At 33.3% G+C, this 10,571-nt stretch overlaps 1 protein-coding gene and 1 long non-coding RNA gene across 3 annotated transcripts; one reads left to right on the plus strand and one right to left on the minus strand.

The window, feature by feature from the left end:
* The first annotated feature begins 4,587 nt into the window (after window positions 1-4,587).
* LOC123216090 lies at window positions 4,588-6,525 on the plus strand. Its single transcript, XR_006502188.1, has 2 exons — window positions 4,588-4,986; window positions 6,092-6,525. It is a non-coding gene; the product is annotated as an uncharacterized LOC123216090 (long non-coding RNA).
* Window positions 6,526-7,214: 689 nt separating this feature from the next.
* On the minus strand, window positions 7,215-9,900 carry LOC123217026 (rust resistance kinase Lr10-like). 2 transcript variants are annotated; one of them, XM_044637762.1, is made up of 3 exons: window positions 9,127-9,900; window positions 8,751-9,005; window positions 7,215-8,495 (listed from the first exon to the last, which is right to left on the minus strand). In XM_044637762.1, exons 2-3 carry the CDS (start codon window positions 8,797-8,799, stop codon window positions 7,342-7,344), a joined length of 1,203 nt encoding a protein of 400 aa, XP_044493697.1. In that variant the 5' UTR covers window positions 8,800-9,005; window positions 9,127-9,900; the 3' UTR covers window positions 7,215-7,341. The 2 variants fall into 2 exon arrangements, with proteins under 2 accessions (XP_044493697.1, XP_044493698.1); XM_044637763.1 differs by lacking the exon at window positions 9,127-9,900 and having other exon boundaries at window positions 8,751-9,110.
* Between the last annotated feature and the right edge of the window lie 671 nt (window positions 9,901-10,571).

Raw genomic sequence — 10,571 nt, forward strand, 5'->3', positions numbered from 1 at the left:
TATTTATATCTAATAATCTTTTAGATAATTTATTTTTAAAATAATTTTTTAATTTTAGCAATAAAATATTTTTCGAATCAAGAGCATCCAAAGTGCACACCCAAGGCATGTTTTAGATAGAACTATGCAACAAATGGCAAGAAAGAGGCACATGCCCATATGGTGACCAATGGCGGATTCAAGAATTTTGTTAAGGGAAGCTTTCACAACTCTACAATTATTTATCAGTTAACTAGTAAAGATTTGAAATAAAACCACTTAAAAAAATGTAATAACACAATCAAATTTTTATGTGGAAAAACTAATAAAAAACCTCAAGATCTAACTATTCATTTAAATTAAATATAATTAAAATTATTTATATTAGTTATAACCCATAAAAAATATTTCACATAAATATTTGATCTCAATCATAATTCTACCGCAAGTAAAACATATTAAGGTTCACAAAACGATGCACAAGCTTCAAATGATCCACTTTTATATCTTGTTACTAAATACTGATAAAATGTTACACAAAGTATAATTTATCACAAGTCTCACATCTTATGTCATCAAAATATGATGTTTCCATGCTCCAAAAAATGTTAGATATCCTTTAGTTGTCACCAGAACTCCACTTCATTTTGCAAATATAAAGATGTCATCCTTTAGTTGTCTTACTGCTATTTGATCCATGATATTGAATTCAATAGTTGCTGACACTTGTCAAAGTGATTGTTCAAATCACCAACTTTTAAACAAAAATAAATAAATAAATAAATGAAATTAATACCCATTAAAATTTAATTGTCCAAAAGTTACCAAATAATAATTTGATTACTTTCCGGTGAATTACAAGGATCAATCATCAATGAGAAGCGTAAAAAAAAAAAAAAGGAAAAAAAAAAGACAAATGTATTACCAATGCAGACTTTCCTGTCTGCCACATGTAGGGCTGGACTCTAGCCGAGCCAGTTCGAGTTCGAGCTGGCTCGGTAGATTTTTCTTTTAAATTTTTTATACAAAACGACGTCGTTTTGATCTATATATATTAAAAATAATGTCGTTTTGATAATGAAAAATGAGCAGAACCGAAAATGAGCCGAATAAAAAATGAGCTGAACTCGAACCGAGCCGAATCGAGCTCGAGCCAAACTTGAGTTGCCCATAAATAAACCGAGCCAAGCCCAAGCTGGCTAGCTCAGCTCGAATCCAGCCCTAGCCACATGGTCCTTGCTGGGTATATTTGTCCCTACGACCACGTCGTGCACTTACTAGGGATGTCAATGGGGAGGGGTAGGGAGGGGATATCAATCTCAGTCCCCGCCCTGTCCCTGTTACGAGGATAATAAAGAATCCCCGTCCCCTTCCCGCGAAGGAAAATCCCCTCCCCATCCCTGCCCCGTCCCCGAGGGGAAAAATCCCTTCCCCATACCCGTAAATATAAATTTTAATTCCTTTATGCATTTCAATAAATAAAATAAATTATATTCTCCCAAAATATCACTTGCTACAAGAGCTATAAAATATTTATTGTTATTTTAGTTCAAATACAAAGTTTTCATAAAATCTAACAATATGCAATAATCAATCTCTTCATTAGTAACTCTTCATGTGTGTGATTTAGGGTAATTTTATAATAACATTAAATTTAACATTTTTCATTCACTTCAATTGATTTTATCAAGTTTATAATTTGTTTTTTTTGTAAAACCTGGTGGATTGACTGACTAAGTTTTGAAGTTGAAATAGAATTAATTTAGTGCATTTGCATTTTATGATAATGAGATTCTGGGTTTTTTTAATATATTAGATTAATAGTTCAGAAATTAGTAAAAGTTGTAATTGATAATTCAAAAATTAGTAAAATTAAAGTTATAATTTTAATAAATCATAATGTAAAAATTTTTAGAACTTAATAGTTTAGAAATTATTATATTAATATATTAGATTTAGGGGGTGGGAAGGGGGCGGGACGGGGACATATGTATCCCCGTCCCCTATTACGAAGATTTTTTTCATCCTCATCTTCACCCATTTTCTCGTTTTTATTAAGAAATCCCCTCTCTGTTAAGGTCAGGTCCCCTAAAATCGGGCGCAAGTTACCATCCCTAGCACTCACTGACCAGGAGAGGTTCACGGGCCAGCTGAATTCCAGGTCTATGAAGCTCAAGTGACAGGTAAGATAATTAAACCAATTATTTCAAAATTGTTGGGCAATTGTAAATAATATTCTTACTGTAGAGAGTTACAATTATGGGCGGGGCGGCAGAAATATTATATACAAAATGTAAGAGTAATCAGCTGGTTCCTAAAGTAGGACAATCGGATATAAATAGGGCTTTATGGCCCTAAAGCTGGGAGATTTGAAGAGTTTGATTTTTGTTTTTCCCTAAAGGATGTGTCAAGATGAGCATGAGCCCAAACCAAGTAACCAAATTAAAATTGCATTGTACTCATGTTATAACCATTTATTATTCAATAAATACAATATTTTGCACCAAATTTTTAGTTTTTTTTAAATCATGTAATGCTAAAATATATAATTTAGTATATAAATTATAAAAACCTTATTTAAGTTTTAATTTAATTTTAAAAGTATATTTATGACAATTTAAAACTCAAATATCTACTTATAAGCTAATTATTATTAAAATTTTTAATTAGAGACAAAGATAAAATCGTTATTTTATTACTAAATCTTAAAACCTTAAAAATTTATATTATTTTTTTTCTAGATTTTAAAAACTAACATTTTATTCAATTTTTAAAGTTTGAAAAGTTAACATTTCACCTTTATAGTTTGTTTTCCTTCTTCGGTAACCACCATTCTGATTGATGACTAGTGTTTTTCACCAATCTTTCAGATCCAACCATGAAAAACGACTACCCACCACCACAAAGCGCAACAAAGCTTCGTCCTTCATCATCTGAAAGATGCAAAGAAGGTAGACAAGAACCCTTGCTAAACTAAAAGGAAAAAATAATATAAAATTTGAGGATTTAATAGTAAAATGATTATTTTACTTTTATTTATAACTGAAAATTTTAATAACAATTAACTCATGAGTCAGTGTTTAAGTTTTTGAGCTATCACGAATATACTTTTAAGATTAGGCTAAAATTCAGATGAAAAATAATCTATTGGCCAATTATAAATTAAGTGTTGTTTAAATCTGTATATGTAATTTTGTATTTAAATTATATTTATTGATAAAAAATATTATTATTTATAAATCTAATTTTATATTTTAAATTGTATTTATTAATTAATATAATATGTATTTATTTATGCGTATATTTATCAATCAGATTTTTTGTTTTATTGAAAGAATAAATTCATCAAATAATTATTTCTTTCTCGTAATTACCGAATGGTTTTTATTTTTTTTATTTTCAGTTGATAAAAAAATCTTACTTGCATTGGATTCCTTCTTATCTGTTTGAATTCAAATTTGTATTTGAATCAAGGCCAATCGACTATGTCCCACCCAAGGTTTAGCGTTTTCTCAAATGTCCCCTTTTTAATTACGGAAACACCAAACACCCATCCAAGGACGCTTAGATTTAACAAAACCCTAACGGTGATAAGGGTAAAATCGTTATTTTCGCTATAATATTAAAAATAAACTAAAATAGAATATAATTTTGCCCCCCTAAACTTTAAAAACTAAAATTTTTTCCCAGCCTAAGTTTTAAAAAATCGCAGTTTCACCCTAAGGTTTGGTTTTGAAGTCTCCGACGACCTTTCCGGCTCCGTTGCCGACGGCCTCTCCCTCCCGAAGCAACCTCTCCTTCCAGAGATCTCTTTTCTCCCATTTAGAGGTCCGATCGACGCCCAGAGACGCCGTGAGAGACGAAGAACTTCGTCGGAAAGACGAAGACAAAGCCGTCGTCTTCGTCTGGGAAGACGGTCGTCTTCCCAAACGAAGACGATGGCTTTGTCTTTGTGACGGCTTCGTCTTCGTCTGGGAAGATGAAGAACTTCGTCTTTCCGACTAAGTTCTTCGTGTCCCACGGCGTCTCCGGACGTCAATCGGATCTCCAAATGGGAGGAAAGAGATCGTCGGAAGGAGAGGTTGCTTCGGGAGGGAGAGACCGTCGGCAACGGAGCCGGAGAGGTCTCCGAAAATTTCAAAACTAAACCCTAGGGTGAAACTGCGGTTTTTTAAAACTTAGGCTGGGGAAAAATATTAGTTTTTAAAGTTTAGGGGGACAAAAAGAGATAAAATTTTTAGGCGTTAGGGTTCTGTTAAATCTAACCGGCCATGGGTGGGTGTTTGGTATTTCCATAGTTAAAGGGGGGACATTTGAGAAAACGCTAAACCTTGGGTGGGAAATAGTCGTTTGGCCTTGAATCAAACTAATTAAGTTAAAATTCAAATCCATCAGTCTGTCCAGGTTGCTTTTTCTTTTGTTTTATTGTTTTTCTTTATTATCTGTCCATGTTGCAAATTGTTTTGACCGTCGGATCACCCTTTATATTGCATCAACCAAACGCAACTTCTGTGCAGGACCACACTGAATCCTTTCCCTTCCCAATTTTTCCTTATTTTTCAAGCTAAGTATCAGGAAACTTCCTGGAAAATCAACGGCACAGATTAAATGAATGAGTCGTCTTCCACGGTTTTCCACCTGCCCCACTTCCACAGAACCCAAAGTCGTCTGCTTTTGCCTCTCATTCACTCTGAACCCTATCACACACTTACTTCTTCCCGTCGCTCTATATAACTTCACTTCACCACTACTTCTTCTCTCATGTTCTAAATCAGGTCAAAGATTTGGAGGAAAGACACTAGGCTCAGCAAGTTCTTGGTTATGGGAGGACAGGCAAGAGAAATATATTTGAAAAAAAATTGTTTTTATTTATTTTTTTTTTCAACTTTTGTTTCGATATTTCTCTTGCCAACTCCGCCCATACCTATGATTTGCTGAGCTTCTGTTTCTTTCCTGAACGTCCAAGTCTGGTATTAATGGATTGCTTGGTTTTATTGGCTGGATGAGGTAGAGGGAAAGTGTTTTCCTGGAAGCGTTTTTGTTCTGGGGTGGTTGGAATATTTAATTTTTAATTTTTGATTCTTTTTTTCTTGAAGTCTTTAACTATTTCCAGATCTTCCTCCGATTCCCTTACTTTTTCTACCTTTATTGTTTCATTTTATCTCTGTTTAAGGTTTCAATTTATCCCTTCAATCTAGATCTCTGTTATATTATTTTTGTTTTGAAGGTTTAAGCTTTTAGGTCTACTAGTAAGGTATCAGATCTGTGATCTCTTAAGAACAGAAGTTTAATTTGTTGAGTGAAGTTCTCTGTGTAACTACTTTTTCTTTTTATGTCCAGATTCAGTTTGTTATTTATGTATTCTGGCCTAACTTACATACTGGAAGTGTAAGCATATAACTTTTCTTCTGCAGATAATATGTATATACTACAAAAATATTTTCTTTTGGGAACTTTGGAAGGGAAAGTAAAGGAAGAAAGATCAAAGAACTAATTTCTATAAGAAATATATTGGCCTTACTACTTTGCACCAAACAGTAACCACCATTAAGATTTGTTTTATGTGCCTGAGGAGTGGTTTCATTTTGGTGTTACTGTTTATCAGTTTGAGCCGGTAGAGTTTAAGCCTGTTTGCTGGATATGAGTTGAGTTTGAATTGGCTTTTGTTGGGGTTTGGCAGCTCTAATTTACCTCTATCTTGAGCAAAAGGTGATATTGATATAGGAACAAAAGATGCTGAAAAAGCTAGAGTGAGATTAAAGGAAAACTTCAATGTCAAATAAAACTATTATATTCTCCTTTGGGGTCCTTTCTGTTTTAACCTCAGATCAATAGATTAAACCAGGACAATCGTAGCGTCACATTCCGAGTTAACTTGTTTTAGAAGGGCTTGTGTTTTTTTGATTCGTTATGTGGGTCTGTGTTAATCAATGTTTGTAGCACATTGTCAGCTATTATGTTCAAGAAGGGCGTCTGCTTTTACTTTCTGAAGTAACTTCTTGCTGAAGGCTTGACTTGGTTTTAAGTGTTCTATTTTATTGCTCATAGAGATATTTCCATTTGAGAGAGCTATTCAAGTAGCCTGATACCAGTTTCATATAATTTGATATAGGATTGGATTTGAATCGGAGTTGCCTTGCTCAATTGTCAATACGAAAGGAGTTCCCCTTAATGGTAGAGTCAAAAAGGCTGTTCCTCTAACGGCCCTTCGAGGCCACAAGGGACTGGTTGGGTCTTGAGTCTAAAGGGAAATCTGATTTCTGTGGCGTTTTCGCTGCACTTCGTTGGCTGACAGAATTCATATGGATTTTGATCATTGTTTATAGCTGATGTTGTTTTGGTTATTGATGAGTAAGGTAAAAGAAGGAAGAGGATGATAAAGGGCACCAGAGACATGCAGAGAAATTGAGTGAAAAACCAGACTTGGAAAATAGAGTTTCAAATTTACCTTACGACAAAGCACTATTAGTATCAATTGTATTATTTTAAAATTAATGTTGTTGATAAATTTTTTGGATTCTTGAATGTGATATTCTATTTTTTATATCTATAATTGGGATAATAAATAAATCATTAGTATTAATTTAAAATAGAATATTTTATTTTCATAATACATCATTTTATATTAAAATGTTTTTTCAGTATATTATTTTATAACTAATTGTGTTATTTTTTAATATTTAATATTATATATTATTTAATAACAAATTATGTTTTACATGTTTAAATATAATTTTATTTATTATATAATTTAGATTAATTTGAATTAAGTTAATTTAAATATATTTTAGTTTAATTTAGAATTAAAAAATTTTAACATGAGTTTATTTTAGGTAAAGAATCTAATCTTTAAGACACAAGCTACGGTATATAAGTGGCTGTTTTGGAATTTCTCAAAGACTTGGAAATTTGACCTTAAGCTCCTATTTGCTAGTTTGTCATTAAAATTCAAAGATATTATTGACATTTCCATCTTTTAGAAGGGTATTATTGACTTTCAAAATTTCTTTCAAAATCAAAAGTATTTTGCTACATGTCACATTATTCAAGAAATCCGCTTTTAGTTGTCTAGATGTGTTTTTCAGATTTGCTTCAGTACACTATTCTAATTTGGCCACATTTGGTGTGTAAACTTGCTTCTTTCAACTAAACATTCGGTGCTATGAATGTAGGCTCAGAGCGATTTTGGTTGAATCACGTGAAAATCGCGGTGTATCTGTTTAATATTTCATTAATAAAGACAATCATTCAAACGACATCATGAATTTCAGAAACTCATACAACCAGAGTACAAGCCTACATGATCATATTACAAACAAACATAGGTTTTGTTTTACCTCTACACATCATTGCATCAACTAATTAAGCTACATTAATTTTGCATGAGTATTCTTCTGTTGATTCAGATAATGACCAATCGGTTGAATAGTCTGATTGAATCACACTCATAGAAACATTCTCAGGAGAGGAAGAAAAAAAAAAGGGTTTGGGAGGTAATTGCAAATCCTCAATGTTTCCTTCTAACATTTCAGTTACTTTTGTAATTGAAGGACGATCTGAAGGCTTAACTTGTATGCACCATAACCCAATTAGACAAAGTTTTTTGGCAATCACCATTTCATGTCCAGTGACATGTTGAAGCTCCAAATCTTCACCGATATTGATTTGATCATATACCCAGGAGGGGAAGTAGGATTTGGTTGGACTAGCTACCCTCGTATCAGAATTTTTTCTGCCTCCAACCATTTGCAACAGTAGCATTCCAAAGCTATAGACATCTGACTTGCTAGAAACCTTTCCGAAATTCCTTGAAATTAATTCAGGAGCTATGTATCCTATTGTTCCTCTCATGACACTAACAGACACAAAATCATTTTCCCTTGGATAAAATTTTGCAAGTCCGAAATCAGAGACTTTAGGGATGAAATTTTGGTCTAGCAAGATGTTGTGAGGCTTAATGTCAAAATGAAGAATGCATATATCACATCCCCTATGAAGATACTCGATCCCACGAGCAATTGCAAGAGCGATTTCACATAGCTTGTCCCAACTAAATGATAGAGATTTGCCGGGCTTGGAAAATATATGCTTATCGAGAGATCCATTCGGCATATACTCATACACAAGGGCACGTTTAGACTCTTCTGAACAGAATCCAACTAATTGCACTATATTAATGTGGTGAATTCTACCAATTGTGGAGACTTCATTGATGAATTCTTCTGCACAAAAATTAGAATTTTCTAGCATTTTGACTGCAATTAAGGAACCATTATGAAGTTGTCCTCTGTAAACCGATCCAAACCCACCTTGACCCAGTTTTTCTTTAAAATTGTTTGTCACGGCCATTAGCTCAGCATATGCATACCTTTTAGGCATCCAGGATTGCTGATTGTGCAGAAATTTCTCCACGTTATCAACTGTCTGCCTTGTTTTTCTATATTTGCAGATGAGGTACACGATTAATACTATTGGAGCACCAATAAATCTGCAAATAAGAACAACTCGAACCACCACTGCAAACCCAAGAACCCAAACAAAGATAGTTAATTGAGGTATTTATTCATCTTCTGTTCTTAAGATAAGTAAAATGCTGTAAAGTACAGAGATATTTAGAAGTAGAAACCCAACATTGATAGCCAATATGTTAAATATCATAACATAAAAAACAACATATATACTCTAGAACGAGGTTGTCGTTTAGAGCGTTCAGGTGCCTGTACAGAAAGAAAGCTAGATGTGAAAAATATTGTAATCAGTCTGAATTATACCGTGAAGAAGCGCTACAGGGAGGTATCCTATGTTCACATAATCATCCATGAAACCTGACTTATATGCCGCGAAAATGTCACCTGCATAAACCAACAAAGAAATTAAAAATTAGGCCTTATGACCATGGGGTGTAAAGACCACAAAATGCTAGGAAATTAAGAAAAGGAGTTATGGCTAGGAAATTATACGCGGCCAAAAAATGCCTTCATAGATTAGATAATATATAATTTCCCGCAAGTGCTGAATGAAATGATCTGCATCAGAGCAAAAGAAATAGAGTTTAAGCCTTATAAAGACATAAAAAACCCAAAGTAGAAGGAAATCAATAGAGTCATCACACTGTTAATTAACAAACATGCGGAAAGATGAACTTACACAATGGAGTTTTAAAATCTAATTTTCTGCTAGAATAATAATATATTTCTGTCGCTACTGTTGGGGGGGAGCATCATCAAAGTACCATGTCAGATTGAAACCTGACTGCAGACTCTTGCTGATGGTTTCATATGGAACCGTCTTATTACTCATCAGCTCATACTCAGACCACCGTAAAATAGGAGTAACTGCTTCTGACGAGCAAAACTGATACTGATAGTCTGGATAACCAATAGTAACATAAAAATAAGATCGATTTTCACTCAAGCAAGGAATTTCTGTAAAGCGCCTGTCATTAATCCTCTGAGAGCACCGGGAAAATGTAGCATAACTGTAGTTACTGTCGAGTACTAGTCCCATAATATGTTCTAAATACTGAGATCCACTGGGAAGACGGCAGGTTCCAGTGCCTAAGTTAACATCGACAACTCTGATTATTTTTTCTTTACATGAAATCTCCTTCACATAGTACCTTCCAGTGGAAGGAGATTCCAGGATGGTTTTGTTGCTTTGGCATGAAAGTTGGAAGTTTTGATCTCCACAAATTGCTGGATCGCCGCTGAGGCGAAAAGGACAGCTTATGTTATTGATGTCTCCACATGAAGGAAAGCAATTTTTTTGAAGCTTTGTTGCTTGAATTTCACCAATGAACAGGAAGATCAACACAGAAACAAGAAAAGTTGATGTTCCCTCCCTTCTCATCATGGTTCTCTTTCTCCAAAGATTCAATAAGTTTGGATAAACAAATATGATAAAATTGGAAAGATGCTCCGATTTTTACTTGCATATATGTGGGTATGGTCTACCATGTTTATTGACTTAAATAGCTTCAAATTAATGGCATTAATCATATGTTAATTTTTACTTTTATTAGGCGATAACATCAATAGGAGATATGCAACTATAAAATAAACCAAAACTTTTAATATTTCTTATTGAAGGTATTAATGTATACAATTAAAATTACTTGTGTTTAATCCTTATTGTAAAAAAAAAGATAATTTGATAATTTTAAATGTTGTTATCTCTTTTATTTAGTTTTTATTGTGTTAAAATTCATAAATAAATAATTATATAATATAATCATATAATATCACATCAATAAAAAATAAGTTACTAAAAAATGTTCCCCAATTGTCGCTTTTATGGAATCCACAATGTAAGATTAGCATTACAAATTAAGGTTGAAAAAGATTGCTTTTTTAGATATGATTTGTTTTTAAAATGATTTTGGACTTAGACTACACTTTCCATAGACCAAGTTAGATGAAGGTAGTCAAAGTCCACTCTTGAATAATGGCCCAACTGGCATCACCATCAAAGCTACTGAAAAATCACAACTAAGAGAAAAGGGAAGCTACTATTTACCATCGGCCAACAGGGAATCTCTTGGTAGGTAAGCAAGTGGTGGAAACTTTGTCAACGTAGATACTCTTGATAAGATA

The sequence above is a fragment of the Mangifera indica genome, chromosome 5, assembly GCF_011075055.1.
Source record: "Mangifera indica cultivar Alphonso chromosome 5, CATAS_Mindica_2.1, whole genome shotgun sequence".
Classification (NCBI taxonomy): domain Eukaryota; kingdom Viridiplantae; phylum Streptophyta; class Magnoliopsida; order Sapindales; family Anacardiaceae; genus Mangifera; species Mangifera indica.